Genomic DNA, 22,802 nt, shown 5'->3' with positions numbered 1-22,802 from the left:
AGAGAGGTTCCCTTGGTGGCCCTGGGAACACAAGCTTTGTCTTCTGGGGTTCTTTGAACATCTGTGATGGAGAGGAAGAAGTACAAGCCCGAGGATGTAGAGCAGGTGAGGTCACGTACCATGTGTGCTTCCCACTCTTCCTCACCTCTCCAAATCCTTCCCTTGCACTGTACTTTCCAGGCTCTGCCCATTTACAGCCCCTTAATTCACACCTAGCATTTTCCCAGCCAGTTGAAGGGAGTAGGAAAATCTCTCCCTCCACATCGCAGTACCCTGCGGTGCACAGCTCAGCCTGGGATTCATTTCCTGGGAATCAAGAGTCTGGCGGATACTTTTAGTACAGGCAATGCCTGCACTACTTCTTCACCTCTTGTTCTGATGTAGGAACTGCTGAGGCTTTCCTTGGCTGCTGCTGCTTTGGTGGCTACATCCCAGGATACTTCCTCAGACCCCAGTTCTTTAGCTGTTTTTATCTTGTCATTTACTTGCCCTTATTTCCTTGGATAACACTTCCTTGGAGGCAATATTCTTGGCTATTTCCTTACTACTGCTTCCATGACTATTTTCTCGAATTTCCTTCACACTTATTTCCTTGCCTTTATTTCCTCAGATGTTGATTCCTTGTTGTCATTCCGGATGGAAGAAGCCTAAGAAAATGCTGTTACCCAGAGAGAAGACGCTTCTGCCTGGGCCCTGCTCTGCATCCAGCCCCCCACCATCTCAGCTGCTGACTCCATCACCACTCTCTGCAGAGTAGGATGCTGCTGGTGGCTGCCATGCTTAGGACACCCCAAAGTCCCCTGGGAATGGGACAGGAGGGATCCAGGAAGCCCCAGGTGTCCCAGTGAGTCACCGCAGCCCAGCCTCTGGAGCCACAGCCTTCCCAGGGCCATGACATCCTGGGGACACCCTGCACATGTGACAGGGTCCAGGTGTGTCCAAATGTCTGTCCAGGTCTGTCCACGTCTGTGTCCAGCCGTGTCCAGCTGTGTGTCCCAGTGTGTCCATATGTCCAGCTGTGTCCTTGTATGTATCCAGCTGTGTGTCCTGGTGTGTCCATGTGTCCAGGTGTGTGTCCATGTGTCCTGGTGTATGTCCAGCTGTGTGTCCCATTGTGTGTCCAGGTAAGTGTCCATGTGTCCAGCTGTGTGTCCCAGAGTGTCCATGTGTTCAGCTCTGTCCATGTGTCCAGGTGTGTGTCCAGCTGTGTGTCCATGTGTCCAGCTGTGTGTCCGTGTGTCCAGCTGTGTGTCCCGGTGTGTCCATGTGTCCAGCTGTCTGTCCATGTGTCCAGCTGTGTGTCCAGCTGTGTGTCCCGGTGTGTCCGTGTGTCCAGCCGTGTCCGGGTTCCCGCGCGCGGCCCCGCGCGGTGCCTGCGGGGCGTGGCCTGGCGCTATAGATCCCGCCCCTCCGCGTGATGACGTCATGATGGGCGGGACGTGCGCGTTCCCGGCACTTCCGGGTTTCCCGGCCGGAGCCGCGGAGCCGGTGAGCGGGGGGGCCGGGGTTACCGGGGGCACCGGGGGCGGTGGGGCCTGACAGGAGGTGCGGGGTGAGCGCGGCCGGTGCGCTGCGGGGCTGCCAGGGGTGCGCGGGATAAGGGCCGTGAGGTGCGGGGCGCTTGGTGGGGTGCGGGGTGAGGGCCGTGAGGTGCGGGGCAGCCAGGGATGCGGGATGAGGGCCGTGAGGTGCGGGGCTGTCAGGGATGTGCGGGATGAGGGCCGTGAGGTTCGGGGCGCTGCCGGTGCCGAGTGATGGCGTTTATGGAGCGCTGCGCGGTGCCGGGGTCAGCCGCCGTGATCGGGGTCTGGCAGGGGGCGCAGGGCTGCAGGCGACCGCTGCTCCCCCAGCTCCCCACGGCTGCTCAGGCCCCGATTCCTCCCCAGCCCCCTCGCAGCCCCTGCAGTCCATGGCAGGCCCCACACGCCTGGGCTGTGCTGCCCAGCCAGCAGCCTCGGCCTCTCATTCCTCCTCTCCGTGTCCCCCCCATGGGGGCACAGCGGGTCAGATGTGCCTTTCCAAGGGGCCCCACTGGGGGTTGGTGTCTGGTCCTCAGTTCACCCCACGAGAGCTGACACCCCAGATCTCTCAGTCTGTTCCTCTCACCAGCCAGAGATCCCAGCACCTGTGGAATCCTTACAGCTTTCCCTGATTTATCAGGTGTTCATTCTCAATAAATCGTGTTTTCTCACATCAGATGAACAGTTGCAAACACGGTCTGGGTAATTCTTGTGTCTAACACAGAGATTAAAAAGCCCTTTCCTCCCTTCCTTCCTTGCAGCCACCGCTGTCCCCTGCTGAGGGATGCGAGCCGCCCACCCAGCCGGATGGCACCAGGAACATCCACGGGGAAACTCCAGCACTGGCAATCCAAAGCAACACAAAAACTGGGAATAGAAACCTGGGAACATCTTGCCTCGACACGCTGGGGCTTTCACAACCTGCTTGGCCCGTGTATGGTGGCTCCAGTGCTGTGGAAAACCAAGCCCAGCTCTCCCTGCGGCTCCGGCAAATTGTAGCCTGGTGCAGGAGCAGGTATTAGGCTGAAGGAGATTCCCAGTTTGGAGTGTTTGGAAGCACAGTGTCACCACCCAGCCTGGGAGCTCAGTGGCTGCTCTTCCTCCCCCTGTGCTCCTGGGCCCTGCAGGGCAGAAGCTGGACGGGTGCATCGGAGGTGACACTTCTCCAGCCACCACCAGGTTTGTCAGCTGTGACAAATAGGGACGAGGGTGGTGTGGTGGTCCTGTTCCTCACTCCATGCCTGTGTTCCTGCTGTGGGAATCACAGCACTGCTGCATCAGGCTGGGTACAGGGAAGGAGCAAAGTCAGACCATGAGGGTCCTGTCCTAGCCCTTGCCGAGCTGTTCCCAGGGCTTTTATCCTCCAACCAGCCAATCCCCATGCCATGCCACTGGCTTTCCTGCTCCTGGGCTGTCTCTGGGCCCAGCTTGCACTCAGCTCTGGGTGGAAAGCAGGAGCTGTGTCAGAGGAGAGGACTGTCCCCACAGCAGCCCTTGGACCCTCTGTGCCATCAGAGCCCTCATGTCCCCAGGGCAGAGGGTGACTGGCACAGCACTCGTGCTTGGAAAATGACTGGCTCTGTGTCCAGGCCTTGAGTCACCCTCACGCTGCCGTCGTGGGCTGTTGTTTTCCATCCCAGAGCACAGGCAGTGACCTGCTGTTTATTTATAACTCACAGAGCGTCCCTTCTTGGGAGACTGAGGAGCCAGGCTCTGGGACAGAGGCTCTGCTCTGCTGCTATGAACCTTGATTCCAGCTGTTCCCAAAGAATCTGGCTGGTCTGCAGCAGTTTGGGAGATCAGCAGCTCTGCCCTTGCACCGGGACTCTTCTCCTGGGTAGGTCAGACTCTGTGCCTGGGGTTGTTCCTCACCTCTTTGCCTTTTCCTGCTTCACCCAGGGAGCCCCTGGGGTGGTGACTGCTGGGGAAACCTGGTGGGTTTTCTCTGCTGTAGCTGTGCTTGTCTCTGTCTTTGCACATCCATCCTATCTCCTATCTTCCAAGATCACAAAGAACAGCTGTGGCTTTCCAGGATCTGCCTGGAAGTGCTCCAGAGCCCTCTAGGTCTTTCTAGACCCAGTGCCCTGTTCCAGTTTCCCTGTGTTTCACCTAAGATTTTATTTGGTGAAATCCTCCTCAAAGCTGCTTCCTTGCACTCGTTATTCAGGAAAATTCTGTACCACAGAAGTGGTGCCATGTGGATTTGTGGCGCTGGAATAAACTGGTTGGACTGGTCGTGGTGGGAGTGGAAAAGTCCCGTGGTGAAGGTGGTGGGTTGTCCTCCTCAGCTCTCTCCTCCTGCAGCCTCTCATCTCCTTCTGAGAGAAATTATGCTGGCAAAGGAGAGTGTTTTGGGGGAATAACTCTCACTTTGTAAAACTTAGCTGAAGTCTTTGAAAAACCTCTGCTGTCACCCTTTTCCCTGTGACCAGCTCAGGACTCCAAGGTGGTCCTGGAGCTGGAACACCTGTGCTGCCTCCCTGGGCATGAGAAATGCCACCCTGTGCCCCTCCTCGAGTCTCCCACCTTCAGGTCTCTCACCCTTGAGTCTTCTCCCACACCTGGGTCTCCCTCACTCTTGGATTTTCCATCCCTGGGTCTCCTACCTTCATTGTCCTCAGGGTTTAGCAGGAGGTGGTGGGGAAAGGGGCAGAGGCTGCCCAGCCCTGAGGAGCTGGAGCCTCCCAGGTGGGAGCAGAGATGGGGGTGACTCCCTGCAGTCCTTGGAGCCCCTCACTTCCCCAACCCCCCAGCAGCCCCTGAGCCAGGGGTTAACTTTCCTGTCCTCCCCCATTTCTATGTTGCAACACAAGGAGAGGAAATCTTATGACAAGCCACAGCAAAACCAGTTTCATTTTCTCTGAAATCGTCTGTGAACCCTGGAAACATTGAGGATCTGTCCTGGGTTTGGCTCCAAGGAGTTTTTGCCCTACTGCTCTAGCAGGGCCAGCTGCTGAGGTACCTGCACAGAATGCTCTGGGTCTGGGATATTCTAGATCTGGAATGTCTGGATTTGGGCTGCACCAGGCTTGAGGTACTCTGGGTTTGGGCCACTGCAGATTTGGGCCGCTCTGGGGTTAAGCTGCTCCTGATTTGGACAGTGCTGCCTTCAGGACTGGCTGTGGTCATGGAGGAGCTGCTCAGCAAACCATGGTTCTGCCCAGGCCTGGCAGGAGAGGGGCAGGTTGATGCTGTCAGCTCTGCTCAGAGGAAGCTCTGGGGATTTTGTGTTGGCTTGGAAATAAAATTTGACACATAAATGGCATTCCAAGCCTGTTGTCTGCCAGAGGCAGATCCAGCCCTGTGGCAAACAGCTGGGCTCTCCCTCTCCATTTGGATGGCAAGTGATTCCAGCTTAAGGGAATAGTTTGATAGGACAAGGTGGAAGGGTTTCACACTGACAGAGGAGAGGATTAGATGGGATATCAGGAAGAAATTCTTCCCTGTGATGATGGTGAGGCCCTGGCACAGGGTGCCCAGAGCAGCTGGGGCTGCCCCTGGATCCCTGGCAGTGCCCAAGGCCAGGCTGGATGGGGCTGGAGCAGCCTAGGATAGTGGAAGGTGTCCCTGCCATGGCAGGGGTGGGACTGGATGGGTCTTAAGGTCCCTTCCAGCCCAAACCATTCTAGAATTCTATAAATAAATTCCTTCTCCAGCTTCTCCTATCCTTAGGAAACTGTGAGCAGTCACAGGGGCTGGAGCAGCCCTCGGACCCCTCTTCATGCCAGGCCCTGCTGTGCCTGGAGAGGGATCCAGCTATGTTTGGAAAGGGATCCAGCTGTGCCTGGAGAGAGATCCAGCTGTGTTTGCAGAGGGATCCAGCTGTGCCGTGGGTGTCCTGCTGACACCATGTGTTTTGCTCAGAGGCTCCAGGCACAGCTGGGTTTCGCAGACAGCCCTGAGGGAGGAGCAGGGCAGGAAGCCAGGAGTCAGAAGTCGAAGGTCCCTTGTTGTCCCTGCAGTGGCAGCTGACCTGGCCAGGCTGCCCTGACTGTTCAGGTCTTTGCAGGGTTTTCCATATCAGGAGGACACTGGTTTTTTTCTCTGTCTCCCTCCAAAGCAGCAGAGCAGCATGGGGAGATGCTGAGGTTCATCTGCCTCATGGAGAACCCAAAGCCTTCCAGTACCAAGAGGGGCTTTTAAAAAGTGTGGAGAGGGACTTTACGTGGGCAGACAGTGACAGGACAAGGGAGAATGGATTTAAACTAGAAATGGAGATTCAGACTGGATATTGGCAAGGAATTCTTCCTGTGAGGGTGGAGAGGCCCTGGCATAGGTGCCCAGAGCAGCTGTGGCTGCCCCTGGATCCCTGGCAGTGTCCAAGGCCAGGTTGGACAGGGCTTGGAGCAATTTGGGACAGTGAAAGGTGTCCCTGCCCATGGCAGGGGGTGAAACTGGGTGGTCTTTAAGGTCCCTTCCAACCCAAACCATTCCAAGATTCTTTCCCATCTCCCCAGACAGCTCTGTGCTCATAGGGTCTGTCCCAGCTGGAGCAGTATCACTCCTCTGGCATGTGACGGAGCTCAACTGCTGTCACCTCTCCCCAGGCTCTGCTGGGGGATGGCACCCCTTGTCCAGGCCACCTAATGCCACCCTCACTTGGATTTTGGGTGCCTTTTCCAGGCTTAGGCATTCCAGGGGACACAGGGACAAGGGGAGCAGTCCCTGGTGGCACTGCTGGCCAGACCTGCCTGAGGGCCCTCACTGGGGTTCATTCCTCCCTCCTGGTCTCTTGGCCATGCGGTATTTTGCCTGAAACTCTCCTGGTGCCTGGGAAGTGTCCCCAGGCATTGTCCCTGGAGTCACAGCACCTTTCCATGTCAGTCACTCCCAGCTCAGATCCCACAGTGTCCATCCTGGCCATGAGCACCTGCAGAATGCCTCAGGGCAGGATCCATCCCTTGTGGGTGGCACCAGGAGCCCTTCCCCTGGCAGCTGGGTGGGGTGAGACCCCCTGGGTGCTCAGCCATGCCCTCCTTGTCCCACAGGTGACATGTGAAGGCAGCGTGGGGAGCAGCAGGAGCAGAGATGCATTCCAGCCACCCCGAGGACCCCAAGGAAGCCATCCAGGTGAGCCAGAGCCCTCAGTGCTCCTCAGACAGCTCCCAGTGCAGCTCCAGGCACTGCTGGGGACAGGTAGGACTTGTGGTGCTGCCAGCTGGGATTAGGATGGTTTATACTGGGATTGGAAACAGATCCTTGATGATTTGTCTGGGTTGGGGGATTAAAGGAAATAAGGGCCTAAATCACACCTTGGCCTTTGCAAGACCTCATGTGGGGCTGGGAAGGTGCTCAGCTCTGGTACCTGGATGAAGGAATGTTGTCCCCCCCAGTTTGGGGTCTCTTCACCCAACTTTGGGAGTCTAAACACATTCAACAAGCAAAATCCAACATCAACAGTTTAAACCCAAGTGTTTTATTCCTCCCATGGATGAATCCATGCGTGACTGATAAAATCATCTGCACTCTTTATTCTTCTCAGCCCTCAGTGCTCCTTCCATGGAGCAGCAGACCTGGGGGGCAGCTGAAAAAGCTGGAAAACAGCACCCCAAATAAGGGACACATTCCCCTGGCTGATGTCCTTGAGCTACACCTGCTGGGAATATTATTTAGATGCTGAAAAAAATATCCCAGGCTGGAAATTTAATATGGGTTTGTGCAAGCCAACCCAGGCTGGAGTTAAAATGTGCAGAGCCCTGCTCAGGGAACATTCAGCCTTTGCTGGAAATGCTGTGTGGTGCTGAAACATGGATTGTTTGGTTGGAATTTGAGGAGGGGTTTGTGGTGTTTTCCAAGTGTCTGCTGGGAAACACAACCTTGATTTAAAATAAAGATAAAATAACGATTGGTTGACATGTCCAGGCTCAGTTGCTTTAGGAAAAATATTTTCCACTGGCGTGAAATTGCTAAATTCACCAAACTGGCTGCTTTTGACTGGTGGAAGGGGAAGTAAAGCTGCTGGAAGGCAAAATTTCCACATCCCAGAACCCACTGAGTCTCTCTGAGGGCAGCAGCTGAACCCCAATGTTCTCCAAACCCCGATGTTTTGGGGCCCATCCCCTGGGTGTTTACCCAGCACAGCCAGTGAGGTCGATGGCTTTGATTTCTGCTGGCAGCCCCGTGTCACATGTCACATGCTGCTTGGGCTGACCTGCACGAGCTCAGGGGATCCATTCCCTCCTCTGAGTTTCTCCTTTCTCACCCACACTTAATCCTCGTGTTTCCCCCAAGAGACTGCCTGGGAAGAACCAATTCCTTTTTCCCCGTCCCCTTAAGCCAGTTCCTGTCTGCAGAGGAAGCACCACACACTCTAAAGGCAGCCCCAGTTCTGAAACACCAGCCAAAATGGCATAAATTATTATTTTTATAACAAAATAAGCCAGATGACAGGAGTGTGAGTCCCCAGCTTGACCGGTTCAGCTGCTCCAAAGAGCGAGGACCAGGCAGGAGTCGTGTGGTGCTTCACTGTGGATAAGCCTTACTGTTTTTTGAGCTCTTATATATTAAATCCTTCATAATAATTTTACTTTTATAATCCAAGCCTGCACCTCCTGTCTTGCAGCTGATCAAGAAGCAGCTGGTGAATGCCATCAAGGCTCTGCAGAAGCAGTACGTGAGCTCGGACGCCGTGGTCACCAGCGATGACAGCAACGCCAACACGCTCTGCAGTGCCCTGGAAGCTGTGTTTGTGCACGGCCTGAAGGCAAAGCACATCAAGGCAGAGAGTGGGGGGAAAGGGAAGAAGTCAGGGGGTCGAGGCCCTCTTCCCCAACCAGTTTTTTGGGGCCTGCTGAAGAGCATCACACATCGGTGAGCAGGGATTCACGGGCTCAGGTTTATCCCTTCTTTTGGTGCTGTCACATTCAGAGAATGAGGAGGATGGCTCAATGGACAGATACATCTCTCCCCATCTGCGTGCCCAGTCCCCTCAGCTGCAGGGAAGCATGCTCTCACAGGGCTTTGGGGGGCTGCCCGGGACCCTGGGAGATGGAAGTAGCAGTGAAGCCCCTGCGGTGCCCAGAGGGGCTCAGCCCCAACATCCCTGCTCAGCGTGTGCTGGGGGTGAGCTGATGTCCCCAAAAAGTTGGGGATTGAAACGGAAGGCACATCCCTTTCCTATTTATTCCTGGGTGCCAGGCTGGATTTCTGGGCCCAGTGGCCACACTGGTGTCCAGCAGTGGCTGCTCAAGCACAGCACAGGGATCTGGGCTCTCTCCTGGCCTGGATCTGCTGGAAATGGTTGGCCCTGTTTCCCCATGTCCCAGCCAGCCTTTAAGGAGGTCTCTCCTGAGTGATCACTGTTTACTGGGTTTTTCTAGCCACTCCCTAAGTCAAGTTCACACACAGTAAATAACAGCCCACACACAAATTGTTCTGAAAGACTCATCCAGTTCCATCACCAACTCCTGAATTATGAAAGAGTGGATGAAAATAACTCTTTCACATGCTAGGGGGATATTTTTGTGCCCTTTGAAGGTTTTTTCTTCTGTCTTGAGAGACAGATTAGGAAAGAAGTCTTACAAAACCTTTGTTCTGGTTTTTGAGGTGTGTGAATGAGCTGGGAGCAGGGAGGATCAGGGAGCGTGGTGTCGCTGTTGGATTTTAGGGAAGAGCAGCTGAATTCAGGAGTTTGGGACTACTTGAGCTCAGCCCCTGTCAGGTTGGTTTTTTGGGGCTGCCACAACACTTTTCACTGTGTTTTGACTGCTTTTAAATTTGAAGGGAGAATTTAGACATGTGATTGTCACCAAGGAGAATCCAGCCAGCACAAACCCCACAAACAGACAAGGACAGCAGGAATTCTCTGCATCATTCAGTACAAGCAGTGTGTGGGAGATGCCTCCAGTCAGAGAGGATGGTCAGCCAGAGGCACTGCAGGGCTGCCTGGGGTCCTTACCAGCATATTTTGTTTGGACCATTCAGGAGCCATCTCCCTCCATGGGAAACTACACTTTCCATGAAGGAGAGAGATTTCCCACAGCTTGTTTTATCCCAACTCCTGAACTCCTGTAACAGAGCAGGTTGGGCAGTGTCTGATGAAGGCTCTGGCCCTCCTGCACCCCACAATGGACCAAAACAGAACCACTCACTCCTGCTCTGTTCCTTTTCCTCTTTTGCCAGGAATATTGTCTCGGAGCTGGAGCAGCTGATGTTTATCAACACGGACGTGGGGCGCTGCCGGGCCTGGCTGCGGCTGGCGCTGAACGACGGCCTCATGGAGTGTTACCTGAAGCTGCTGCTGCGGGACCGCGCCCGCCTGCACGACTACTACCAAGCCCCAGCCCTGCTCCTGGATGCTGAGGAGTGCGAGTTCCTCCTCTGCTACTTGCAGGGTTTATCCTCCTTAACCTTCGAGCTCTCCTATAAGTCAGCAGTTCTGAACGAGTGGACCATCACCCCGCTGTCCCTGTCGGGTCTGTGTCCCGTGTCCGAGCTGCTGGAGCCCCTCACATCCTCTGAACCCCGCAGGAAAGCATCGCTGGGCTCCATCTCCCAGTCCTCAGGGTCGGATGAGATCGAGATCCAAGCCCCTCTGCTGCCCATCAGCAAAGCCGGCAGCAAGATCAAGCTCACATCATCCTCGCTGAGCCTGAACACCACGAGCTCGTCGCAGCTCTCGTCCAGCCTGGGCTCCGACAGCCTCCCCCCGGCGCCGTGCGCCCGCAGCCCCGAGCGCGCCGAGGAGCCGCTGTCCTGCGACTCCGACCTGGGCACGGCCACCGCCGAGGACCTGGACAGGTCCCTGCAGGAGTGAGTCTCTCCCCACATCTCTCCAAAGGGGTTTTGACCCTCTCTGGGCTCTCCTATAGGCAGGAAGTCTTTCTCTGTGTTTGTCTTTAACAAGCTCTTTTTCCCTTCTGGAAGGAGCTTTTGTTCTTTGCACGATCAGCATGGCTTGTTGAGACTCTGCTGCCAGTGCAGATGAGCTCATGGCCACTGAAGTGTGTGTGTGTGTCCTCTTTAGCAGGGCAGAAACGTCAGAAAAATGCTGCTCCCTGGTTTCAGGAATGTCACATCTTCCTGGAGTACGCTGGGGGATGCTCCAGGGCTTTCCACAGGGGGAAAGAAATTAATCTGGTCACAGGGAAGGGTTGTAATTTGCAGCTTTGGCAAATCACTCAGAGAGGGAGGTTGTTGGTTTGTCATCCTTGTGATCTATCCCTGCCAAGCACCCAGAACAAAGATTTCCAGGGTTATATAAGCTCTGAGTAATCTGTAAATATTTTGCCTGTCACCTTTAGAGTGTGACTCTGAGGGAGGCGAGCCTTCGGGTGATGCCTCTTCCCAGTCTCCAGGAAGAGTTGGAGCTGCAGACTCTGCTTCCCCATCTATAACATCATCATTCCCTACTTCCAGGATTTGGCATCTTCCAGTGATCCTGGAAGAGCCTGCCTTGATTGGATTAAACTCGTGATGGAGACGCTCCTTTGAGTTTTAATCTTGGGCTGGTTTAATTCTGCGGCTGGCAGCAGAGTGGGACCACGGGAACAGCCAATCCTCTGGCCAGGCTCCACTGTTAATTGCTCATTAATGAAAACAATTGGAATTTGGCATATGGTCCAAGGCTGGAATCATATCCAGGAGCTGTACATGGGGCTGGGGTTTTGGGGAGCTGTCCCTCCATCTACCAAATTAAATCCCAATTCATGGATGTAATTGGGAAATGCTCCCTTCACAGGCTCCATGCCATGGGGCTGGCGCTGCTCTGTGGGGCACAAATCTCACATTTTTCTGTTGGCATCACTGGGATTTTCCAGCCACACCGTGCTGCCATCCCACAGAAGCCAGCAGAGACACTGAACCCTTTTTACATGGTTACAACTTGCAATAACAGGGTGGGGGTTTATACATTTTGTTTTTGAGCTGCTTTCAAACCGATCACTTTCCATTTCCAGGGTGCTGTCCGAGTTCAGCAAGGCCAGGCCCAGCCCCGATGCCCCGGAGGGACGGCTGCTCCCCAGCGTGCTGGGCTGCTCCCCCCAGCCACCCCCAGGCCCCCCAGCACCATCCAACAGAGCACAGCAGGAGCCTCCCCCCGGCAGGGTCACCTCTGCTGGGACAGCAGCCCCTGGGCACAGGGACAGAGATGGCAGCAGCAGCTCCAGAGCTCCGGCCCCTCGGGAGGGTCTGGGCAGAGCCAGCAGCAGTGGCAGCGAGGGGAGCCAGGCTGGGCGCAGCCCCACGGCCCAGCAGCTGCTCTCTCCCCTGCCTGGGTGTCCGGTACGTGCTGCAGCTCCCTCCCTTCCCACCTCCTTGGGTTTGTATCCTGTGCTAAAGGGAAAAAAACTGGGGACAGCGCCAATAGGTACTGCTTTTCTAGGATCAGGGAGTCCCAGAATGGTTTGGGTTGGAAGGGACTTAAAGTTCATCAGTTCCACCCCCTGCCATGGGCAGGGACACCTTCTTGCTCCCTTGGTCCCTTCTGCCAAGCCCTGTCCAGCCTGGCCTTGGACACTTCCATGGACATCCCATCTTTCATGCTGCTCCCACTTGGTTATCAGTGATGATTCCCACCCCGTGGAGCTGTGGCCATGCAGCTGCCTCAGGATAAACTGGATCAAAGTCTGTGTTCCTTAATGAAAGAGGCACCAAAGCTTTTGAAGCCCTGCCTGGCCTGTCAGTCATCCCTCTCCAGGAGCAGCTACTGCAGGAAGTTTTGGTTTTGTTAGGGATATCTGGAGAGGGGTGAGCTCTTGCACAAATCTGGCAGTGGGCTGTGTGCAAATGATAAAACAGCCCCAGAGTCGAGGTTCTCATGGGGACTTTTCTTCGTTTCTGGGCCACGTAAGAGGAGGGAAAAGGGTTGACTGGACAGGAAACAAACTGGTTTCCCAGTGGGAAAATCCTGCTGCATTACATCTGTTCCCAGAGTGGGATGGCATTCCCGGGTGTTGGTCCTGAGCAGCGGCGGATTTCCCCTGCTGCCACCGGGAGCTGATCTACATCCACTGGCCCCTGCTTGTAGGAAACCCTTTGAACAGCCCTGTCCTAATTCCTCACTGACTGTTCCGTCCCGGTTCCCATTGTTTCCATGCTGGTTCCCATCCTTTCTGTGCTGCTGAGGGTAGGATGTACCTCACACCCCCCAGACCATTTCTCCTTTTGCTCTCTGCTCCTCTCGGTTCCCTCCCGCTTATCCCGTTTCCGCTGCTTCCTCGTGGCCCAGAGCCAGTTTGACCTAATCTATGTATAACATACTGTGTCAACAGGAAATTCCCCCTGCTCTCCATGACTCATGGAGCAACCTGCATTCCTGCCCCAGGAGTAATCCAGGAGCTGCCCCCCATGATCCTCCCCAAAGGGTGGTGACAGCTTTTCTGCTGTCACTTCGGTTGTTATTCAAAATAAAAGGCTCTTGGGAGGCTGCAAAGGGGAGTTGGAAGGACATTCCTGTTGGGATGCAGCCCAGGAAGGGTCTAGGAGTGCTGCTCCCTTGTGCCAAGGCACTGAGCTGGGTTGTTTTTTCCTCCTGGTGTTTGCTCAGGGGCCTTGTCCCAGAGGCTTGCTCCTTTCAGGAGGAATTTCTTCACTGAAAGGGTGGTCAGGCATTGGAAGGGGCTGCCCAGGAAAGTGGTGGAGTCCCCATCCCTGGAGGTGTCCAAGGAATGCCTGGACATGGCACCCAGTGCCCTGGTCTGGCTGCCACAGTGATGATTGGGCACAGGTGGGCTCGAAGGGCTTTTCTCCTTTAATGATTCTGAGATTCTTGTAGCCAGAAAAGCTCCTGGAGAAGCTACAGCCACAATTTTTTCAGCTCATGGATCTCTCCCCTCCTGGCACATGCAGCCAGAGGCTTCTTCTGCTTTCCCTGCCTTATTTTTCCCCTGCACAGCCCAGGCCCCTGTAGCATCCTCTTGTGAGCAATAAGGCTCAGTTTCACCCTGGACATTTCTGTGCCTCTCCCCATCTCTGTTCTTCCTGGTGCTGCTGCTCCAGCTCTTGCCCTTCCATGGCAGGGCTGGAATTTCATCCCCTCAGTAAAACCCCAGGGGCCTGTGGTCACTGCAGGGAATGTGCTCTCCTTCCACAGTGATTTTAGGGTGAGAGACTGATTAATTTTGAACTTCATTATCCCACCAGAATACAGTCTCAATATTTTTCAGCTGTTAAAAACAATTCCATGGATCATTCTCTGACTGGAGGGAGCGGGGGAGCCATCCACCTAGGAATGTCTAGCAGAAAATCAGGCAGTCATGGAATGGTTTGGGGAGGAAGGGACCTTAAAGCTCATCTCATTCCCAACCTCCTGCCATGAGCAGGGACACCTTCTGTTAAATCCACACATCAGTGCCTGGGATTTGGGCTGTGCAGGAGCAGACCCTGGGTTGCTGTGGATGTGTCTGAGAGGGGTTGCTGTGGATGTGTGTGTGTGTGTTTGAGGGGCACAGGATGTTGAATGAGCTTAATAATTCATAATATTTCCATTTTGAACAGAAGAGCTGGATCTCAGAAGATGATTTCTACAGACCTCCCCCAGGAGAGAGCAGCAGGAGCACGGCTGACACCAATGGCTTGGGGCCAGAGGGGGACAGCGAGGGGCCAGCCCCGGGGCTCATCAGTGCTCTGGACTTGGAGAGGCTCTCAGTGCCATCCTCGGACACTGGGAAGCCCAAAATGTCCCCAGAGAGGGAGCAGAAGGGCTTCAGTGTGGTGCACCGCAGGCAGATGGGTACGTGCCCCTCCTGCTGCCCTCGGGGGCTGCTCCAGGTGGGGATGGGCTGGCTGGGGAGAGTCCTTGGCTGGTGGGAGCTGATGGCAGCACTGGGAGCTACAGGAGGCAGTGGAGCAGCTTCCCAAGGCATTGCTGAGCCCAGGGAGGCTCTGATGGGTGAGGGAAAGTCAGTCCATCCTGTGGGACACCTGTACTTTATCCCACTTGTTCCCAGCCTCAAAACCCAAATGCAGAGGACAGAAACCCAAGTGTGGGTGGACAGTGATGGAGACCAAGGTCCCGTCCGCTCCTGCCCCAGCCCACCATGCACCAGCACTGGCTCTCACCCCTGCCACACCTCTGGGTGCTTGCTTTGAGCCCCTCTTGGCTTTTCTCTCCCCACTATCTTCCCCTCTGTCACTCAAACTGAGCCCTCTCTTGCCCCAGGTCTTTCCAACCCTTTCCGCGGGCTGCTGAAGCTGGGCAGCCTGGAGCGCCGCGGCGCCATGGGCATTTGGAAGGAGTTCTCCTGCGAGCTGTCCCCGCTGGAGCTGCGCCTCTTCCAGGACCACGAGGAGAGGATCTGCGTGGAAACCTTCTCCCTGCTGCGCTGTGAGTCCCTGGCTCTGAGCCAGGATGGCCGTTTTGAGCTGGTGTTCCTGGGCAAAAAGCTCTTCCTCAGAGCCCCCTCCCAGGACGAGGCCGAGGACTGGCTGGACAGGATCCGCGAGGCGCTGCGCAAGTGCCGGCCGCAGCTGGAGGAGGAGGACTGGGAGACTCTGGAGTGTTCCGAGGATGGAGGCGAAGCCCAGCCTGTCCAGGGGGATTCCAGTGCTCTCCAGCACAGTGATGTGCCTGGGAGCAGCTTGGACTGGCGTGCAGCTCCAGAAGCAGAGCTGGATGCCATCAAAGAGACAGTTCTGTACATGGACGTGGACAAAACCTGGGTCCCATTCATTTTTTCCCTGTCTCTAGAAACTCTGAAGTGCTTTAAAATCAGAAACAGTGACAAAATTTTAAGCAACAGTTATGGCATAGAGACCATCCAGGACATCCTTCCAGACACCAGCCTGGGGGGACCCTCCTTCTTCAAGGTGATCACCTCCAAGGCTGTGCTGAAGCTGCAGGCTGAGAGCGCGGAGGAGGCGGCCTCGTGGCGGGAGCTGGTCCGAGAGGTGCTCATGTCCTACCTGGAGGGTGCTGAGGAGGCACTGACCCTGGGGGGCAGCTTGGATGGGCACTCCCAGGTGGTCCTGAAGAACATCGTGAAGGAAAATGGCTTCTTGCTGCAGTACCTCGTGGCCATCCCCATGGAGAAGGGCCTGGACGCGCAGAGCTTCATCTGTGCAGGTACAAACCTGGAATGGTTTGGGTTGGAAGGACCCTAAAGCCCCCCCAGACCCACCCTGCCATGGACAGGGACCTTCCACTATCTCAGGGTGCTCCAAGCTCTGTCCAAGCTGGTCTTAGGCACCTCCAGGGATGGGGCAGCTGCAGCTTCTCTGTTTTCCCAGTAGCCCAGCAGCACAAGATCTCCTTAGTGGGGCTTCATGTCCCTGTCAGGGGCCCCTTTGGTGTCCTGGGGGCACAGGGTGAGCCCCCCATGCTGAGCCCCCCGTCCCAGCCCAGTCCAACTGGGATGTTACTGGGCTCCCATTTTAGATGCTTTTGGCACAGACAGTGGGAAACTGGGGTTGAAGGAACCTTAGGTAGATCAGGAAGCTCAGGACTCTCTTCCTGGGCATTTTGAGGCCCCAGCCTGTGGGGAAGGTGCAATCTGGAGCCGTTTTTCCAGTAAGGCAGCACGGGAGCAGGGATTGCCATGGGTGTGACGGGCTGATTTTGCAAAACAATCATTTACCCTTCACCTGACGCCTCTCAGCACACAGGGAGATTCTGGTGGCACCTTCACTGACCTCCACAGGAGCTGTAATTTGCTCTTTACCTTGCTAAGTTAATTAAATTTCAGATTTCTCTCCTGCTTCAATTATATTTCTTGTACCCTCCAGCAGGTTGGGATTTTTCTTTTAATCTGTCTCCTTTTTATTATATAATTTTTTTTCTGGTCTATTTGGTCTCTGCCTTCCCTTCCAAGCTCTGTCCTGTATCTTCCACCTCCCCGCAACTGGAAGCCACAAGCCAAAAAGACAAATTCTCAGTTTTTCTGTGTAGGTTTTCTTTAGGGATTTGCTTGCCCTGCTTTCACTCCCTCCCAGCCTGACACCTGATGTGTTCCCTTCCATCTCAGAGTAATCAGCAATAAAGGCTGGTTTTTCTTATTAATTCAGAAAGCAACACTTGATCTCCATGAATATTTTGAGGGATGAGCTCCAGCTATTCCAGAGTGCAATGGATGGGGGTAGGGAAGCCAAGATGGGTTCCCAACTGCTATAATTAGGGTGGGTTTGGGTTGATCCAATTCAAAACCTCATCCATTGCAGATGAGGTTTTGGTATCTTGTGACATCAGTAGAAAAGAAAAAGACTGAGTGAAGCAAGACAGTGACTTGCTGTCCCATCACCTCCACCAGTAGCTTTGCACTATTTTGTGCAAAGTGAAGCTTTGCACAAAATAGTGCAAAGCTACTGGTGGAGGTGATGGGACAGCAAGTGGGATTTAGGTTCTTCCCTAAACCACTGGGATGTTGCCAGAATTCACTTTTCCAAAAAAAAAACCTCAGACAATTGAACCACTTGATGGATAAAAGTGGGTTCACAGATAGTTCAGCCTCCTTTTATAGAGAAAAAGTTGAACCATCACAGGCTTAAATCCATGAGGAGGGGGCTGGAGGCCTCCCACTGAACATCCTATGGGTGCTTTAGTTGGTCCCTACCCTTTCCCAAAACTTCATTGCTCAGTTCCACGCTGCCCAAAGTACCCCCCATGTGGCAGTGGTGGCAGGGCTGTGGGCAGCAGTCCCCTGTCACCCCCTGCTCCCGCAGGCTGCTCCCGCCAGATCGGCTTCTCCTTCGCCAGGCCCAAGCTCTGCGCCTTCTCGGGGCTCTACTACTGCGACAGCTGCCACAGGGACGAGGAGAGCATCATCCCCTCGCGCCTCATCCACAACTGGGACCTCACCAAACGGGGGGTGAGTGCAGCATCTGCTTCCCGAGGGTCCATCTGGGCATTCCCTGCATGGGCAGTGCCCAGCCCAAACCTTCCTCTGAGCTCTGGGGCTGCTCTGTGCTCTGTGTCCAGCTGTGCCCTCTCTCTGTGCCCCAGGTGTGCAAGCAGGCCCTGAAGTTCCTGACCCAGATCCGAAACCAGCCTCTGATCGACCTGAGGCTGGTCAACGAGAGCCTCTACGAGCACGTGGAGAGGATGGGGCGGATCCTGCGCAGCCGGGAGCAGCTGAAGCTCCTGGGGGATTATCTCATCATGTGCCGCAGCGGCGCCCTGAAGGAGCTCAGCAAACGGTGAGCTCCCTCCCGGGGTGGCATTCCCCTCTCCTGGCACCCCGGTGGGCTCCTGGTCCCCCTCCTCACTCACCATGGGAGCAGGGAGCGGTGCTGCCAAAGCTCAGGCTGGTTTTTCCCTCTGTATCATCTGCTCTAAGGAGTTATCCATCTGTTGGCTGGGTCAGCACAATGAGCTGGGACTCAGGAAACACCTTCCTGGCTGAGGAGCTTCTGGCTGGACAGGAAACACCTGGCAAAATAGATGAGATATTTATTTTCTTTTTTCCCCCCCTTTGAAATGCTCTCACATGATTTCCAGTGGCAGGATTTGGGATGTGAAAATGGGCTCTGCAGTGATTCACTTCAAAAGGCTGCTTCATCCAGCTTGCTCCTTGCTCCAAAGCTCTGGGAGGTGTGGTGGAGACCATCTACCCCCTTCCTCTCTGTGCTTCTTTGCAGGCTTGATCACAGGCATTACCTCCTGGAGTGTCCCCACAAATACAGCGTGGCTGATCTGAGACAGGTGAGAGCTCTCTATGGTCATGGAATCACAGAATGCTTTGGGTTGGAAGGGACCTTAAAGACCACCCAGACCCACCCACTGGCATCCAGTTCCACCTCCCACTAGACCAGATTGTTCCTAGCCCCCTGGCCCAGTTGTTGGGGTTTTCCAGCTGAAAACACCCCAGTGTCTGTGGGGATGCCACGTGCTGCTCCTTCAGCAGGAGGTTCCCAGCAGTTGGGTTTTCAGAGATCCCCAAGCCGGGAGCCCCATCCTGGCAGGCTGTGGGTGCTGCACTCATCAGTCCAGGGTCCCACTGCACCCCAGCCTTGTGGGCTGGGGGTTGTTTTGGAGGACAGCCCTGCCTTCAGGTGGGTGTGACACAGCAAACACTGACCCCTGTGTCCCCCAGATCGCTGAGGGCAGCTTCGAGAGCTTCCTGCAGTCGCTGCTGCAGTTTGCATCCCACCACGTGTACAGCTGTGACCTGTGCACCCAGCGAGGCTTCATCTGCCAGATCTGCAACAGCAGTGACATCATCTTCCCCTTCGAGTTCGACACTACCACCAGGTGAGTGAGCTGCTCAGCACGCTGCCCGTCCTGCTGCAGCCAGGGCACCCAGGGGCACAGCCTGCCTCAGGCAGGAGCCCCAGCCAGCCCCTGAGTTCTGGTCACACACCCCACTTGCAAGGCATGGGGGGAACTGGAAATGGCTCTGAGGTGGTTCTGCATCCTCGTGATGCCTGAACCGTGTGGTTCCCATGTGGTGCCCATGTCCTCGTGGCAGCACATGTGCCCATGTCCTTGTGGGATTTGCATCCTCCTAGTGCCCATGTCCTCATGAGAGCCCTGTCTTCATGTCCCACACTCTTGTGAGAGCCACATTCCCGTGGTGCCCATGTCTCCATGAGAGCTGTCTTCATGTCCCACATTCTTGTGGGAGCCACATCCTCGTGGTGCCCACATCTTTGTGGGACTCATCCTCACATGCCCACATCTTCATGCCCATGTCCTCATGGAACCCATCAGCTCCAGGGTGCTCCAAACCAAATCTGGGCTGTCTGGGGCAGGAGCAGGCTGTCCTCACAAAGCCAAGATGTCACCAAGAGAGGTGACTTTGCAGATTGAAGATGCAGCCATCAGCACCTGCTGTCAGCCTGCAAAGGCCTTGCTGGGTGCTGGGGCAGCCAAGATGGTTTGGGTTGGAGGGACCTTAAAGCCCATCCAGTGCCACCCCCTGCCATGGACAGGGACACCTTCCAAGTCCTGCCCAAGCTGGCCTTGGACGCTTCCAGGGGTGGGGCAGCCACAGCAGAGGTGGGTGGGGGCAGCACTGTGGGATGTGCTGGGACAGGCTGAGGATGTTCCCAGCAGGAGAGGGGGGTTGCTGGCTCTCACTGGGGTTGGTTTTCCCCTGCCCACAGAGCTGCCATCCCTCACAGGCAGAGGGATCTGTCCTGCAGAGGGGTCAGCTGTGGGTCAGGGTGCAGCAGCTGGACAGGAGTTGGAATCAGGATGGGGATGGTGCTGGAGGGGAATTCTTATCCCCACCACTATCAGGGTTTGCTGAAGAAGTCAGACCCTTCCAGCCCCGGAGGCTGCTCCACTGGAGCTGGAGAGATCCACATCTCCATGGATATGCCATAGAATCATGGAATCATTCAGGCTGGAAAAGCTCTGTAAGATCATAGTGTACAGTTCACCCAGCACTGCCAAGGCCACCACTGACCCATGGCCTCAGGTGTCACATCCACAGGGCTTTGAAATCCCTGCAGGGCTGGTGACTCCACTGTTTGCCTGGGCAGCCTCTGCCAGAGTTGGACAACTATTTCAGTGAAGAAATTTTCCATAATATCCAATCTAAACCTCCCCTGAGGCAACTTGAGGCCAATTTCCTCTTGTGTTGTCTTGGCCTATTTGGCATTGAGCACAATCCTGGCAGAGAGATTTCACAGCCTGCGTGGTCTCACTTTGCCTGGCACTCCCTAAAAGTGAGCAGCAACACCCAGAACCTGCAGAAACCACGACGGATGCCGAGATCCGTGGGTGCTCCGTGTGTTCAGAGCTGCGAGTATTTATTTCCGTGGAGGAGGAGCAGCGCTGCTCGCTCCCCTCCCCGCCACAGGGACAGCACTGAGCTCATTATCGAGGACAGCAACATCCCCAGGGGACCGATTTTCCCTGCAAAAAGAGCGGCCGTGCTCTGGGAAGCGCTGGCACGCAGGGCTGAGCTGGCTCAAGGCCGCCCGGAGCTCTCGTGTCCCGCGGAGCCGAGCTCTGAAGTTTGTTGACGTCTTTCTTTCTCACCCTGACGGAGGAGGCTGTGCAGCAGGAAAGCGGCTGAGCCGACATCCTCGGGAGCTGAACGCGGCTTCCTGCCCCTGTGCCCGCCCCTGCCCGCCGGGTCACACCGGCCCTGCTGCAGGATGTGCCTGCAGCGCCTCAAACAATGACCCTGCCAGCGCGGGAGCCTCTCCTGCTCCGGCAGCTCGGGGGGAGCTGGAGGCAGGAGATGCTGGTTCTGGCTCAGAACCACTCTGGGTAAAACCCGGCTTCCCAAATGCCACCGTGCCTGGGGAGCAGCTGCCACTGCTGCTGATCCAGAGAGGCCACGGGGAATTTTTGTATTTTCCATCCCAAATCCTGCCTGCCCATGCATGAGCCTTTCCCTGCTCAGGGTTTACAGCTCCTCTCCAGAGCAGGATTTCACCCCAGCTGAGATGCTGTGGTCCCTTTCCTGGCACTGCTGGGTGTTTCTCTGCCTCTCTCCCACGCATCTTTTGGGGAATTAAGGTGTTTCGTGCTGTTCACACATGGATTGTACACCAGGTATTTGCACAGTGAAGGTAAATCCGGCTGCCCCGCTGGCATGTGGCTGAGCCACATTTTACTGCCACTGAGGAGCTGGGGATCACACCCCAAAAACTGACCCCAGCCCTTGTAGCTGGGACATTTCTGCTGGTGACTGAGCAGTGAAACTCCTGCCCAAGCTGGGGTCCTTCACACAGCGTCACATTCCTGCTGGTGACTGAGCAGTGAAACCCCTGCCCAAGCTGGGGTCCTTCACACAGTGTCACATTCCTGCTGCTGCTGAGCCAGATCAGGGAGCTCTGACACCTCCACAGAGCCACCTGCTCCAGGGCAGCTCCTTCCTGGCTGCCTGTCCCCTCCCTGCAGCTCTGCTGTCCCCCCATGCAGGTCCTGCTCTCAGGGTGGGCTCTCCTACCCCAGCCATGGCAAGCAGAGGGTCCCCAACAACAATGCTGTCACAAGGGCTGGTGATGAGGGATCAGTGTCAGGGGTGGTGTCACGAGATGGGTGTCAGGGGATCAGTGAAACGAGGGTGGATGTCTGGGGTTTGTCACAGGGTTTGTTGTGCAGGGGGTGTTGTCACACCCTCAAACTGGGCTCAGTGCTGGGAGAGCAGGGCACAAACCTCAGCTCAAACCTCACTCCCGTCTCTCTGACACATTGGCAGCACCCACCACGCTCCTTCCGGCCCAGCTCGCAGCTGCTGGGGAGGATGGGGAGCTCTGGGGTGGATGGGGAGCTCTGGGGAGGATGAGGAGCTGCTGGGGAGGATGAGGAGCTGCTGGGGTGGATGAGGGGCTGGTGGGGAGGATGAGGAGCTGCTGGAGCAGATGAGCTGCTGTGGGGTGGATGAAAGCTGCTGGGGTGGATGGGGAGCTGCTGGGTGGATGAGGAGCTGCTGGGGTGGATGTTACACTTGAGCAGCTGCTGCTCCTGCACTCGAGGCTCCTCCTGAGCCATGGCTGGGGCTCTGCTCAGTGAGTGCTCAAAACACACCAGGACAGGGAAGTGTTCCCTGGTTCAGTGGGGGAAGTTTGCTCTTTGCTCTGATGTTCCCAACACAGCGGGTTTCGTTTTCTCCTTCTTTTCGCAGGTGCAGTGAATGCAAAACCGTCTTCCACCGAGACTGCCACACCCGGGCCCCGGCGTGCCCGCGCTGCGAGCGGCGGCAGCGCTACCAGCGGCAGCTGGAGGCCAGCACAGAGCCCGGCCCGGAGCCCGGCGCTTACCTCGACACTGCCCTGGGAGCGGGGACGGCGGCAGGGACAGAGCAGAGCCCCCCTGCCTGAGGGCCTGTCCTGTGCCTGGCCCTGCCCTGGGGACAGGGACAGTGTGGGGTGGGTGCTCCTGCCCTGCGGAGGGACCTTCTGCCCGCCCAGGGCTAAAGAAGGGCTGGAAGAATCCATCCCCCTTCAGACTAACCGGGTGCTGTTCCTGTCACCCTCCTGGTGCCAATGTCCCCTCCCAGTGGAACCCAGCGGCTCCTCAGGGTGTCAGCCCAGAATTCCAATCAAGGGTGTGGAGAACTGACATTGATCAAAGCTCTAGTTTTTTAGGATACTGAAAACTGGTATTTTTTTACATGGGGGTTTTGCACATCTGGGCTGCTCTGGGTGGTGGACCCACGCAGGGAGGGGACAAAGTGACACTTGTGCCTTTAGGGACCTGCATGCCCCAGGGGGACCGTGGGTGCCCCAAGCATCTCCCACTCAGTCAGCCTAGCCAGGGCCGTGGCCTCTGGGGAGAGCTGGGGAGAGCTGGGCCGCTCCTCCCGGCCTGCTGCTGCTCATCCTCGGGAGAAATTTTATTTTCCTTTAACCCCTCCCCACACAAAGATAATTAAAGTCTATTTAACAACAAGTGAAACCATTTCTGAGTTTGCTTCTCTGCAGTGGGACCTTATCACAGTTTGAACCTGA

At 55.9% G+C, this 22,802-nt stretch overlaps 1 protein-coding gene across 3 annotated transcripts; it reads left to right on the top strand.

Moving 5' to 3' along the window:
• Window positions 1-1,403: 1,403 nt before the first annotated feature.
• Window positions 1,404-22,752, top strand: PLEKHM1 (pleckstrin homology and RUN domain containing M1). 3 transcript variants are annotated; one of them, XM_074557398.1, is made up of 14 exons: window positions 1,404-1,488; window positions 2,282-2,699; window positions 3,200-3,357; window positions 6,509-6,590; window positions 8,083-8,330; window positions 9,642-10,271; window positions 11,417-11,741; window positions 13,959-14,190; window positions 14,620-15,522; window positions 17,115-17,260; window positions 17,395-17,588; window positions 18,030-18,093; window positions 18,485-18,642; window positions 21,977-22,752. In XM_074557398.1, exons 4-14 carry the CDS (start codon window positions 6,549-6,551, stop codon window positions 22,170-22,172), a joined length of 3,138 nt encoding a protein of 1,045 aa, XP_074413499.1. In that variant the 5' UTR covers window positions 1,404-1,488; window positions 2,282-2,699; window positions 3,200-3,357; window positions 6,509-6,548; the 3' UTR covers window positions 22,173-22,752. The 3 variants fall into 3 exon arrangements, with proteins under 3 accessions (XP_074413499.1, XP_074413497.1, XP_074413498.1); XM_074557396.1 differs by having other exon boundaries at window positions 13,956-14,190; XM_074557397.1 differs by lacking the exon at window positions 3,200-3,357 and having other exon boundaries at window positions 13,956-14,190.
• The last annotated feature ends 50 nt before the right edge of the window (window positions 22,753-22,802 follow it).

This window comes from Zonotrichia albicollis, chromosome 23 (genome assembly GCF_047830755.1).
Source record: "Zonotrichia albicollis isolate bZonAlb1 chromosome 23, bZonAlb1.hap1, whole genome shotgun sequence".
Classification (NCBI taxonomy): Eukaryota; Metazoa; Chordata; class Aves; order Passeriformes; family Passerellidae; genus Zonotrichia; species Zonotrichia albicollis.
This window is presented reverse-complemented; position numbering and strand designations above follow the sequence as displayed.

Coding starts and splice junctions, on each gene's coding strand:
- PLEKHM1 (XM_074557397.1), top strand. CDS start 6,549: ATGCATTCCAGCCACCCCGAGGACCCCAAGGAAGCCATCCAG. Junction 14,191..14,619: donor GGTGCACCGCAGGCAGATGG/GTACGTGCCCCT, acceptor CTCTTGCCCCAG/GTCTTTCCAACCCTTTCCGC. Junction 17,589..18,029: donor CTGAAGGAGCTCAGCAAACG/GTGAGCTCCCTC, acceptor GCTTCTTTGCAG/GCTTGATCACAGGCATTACC.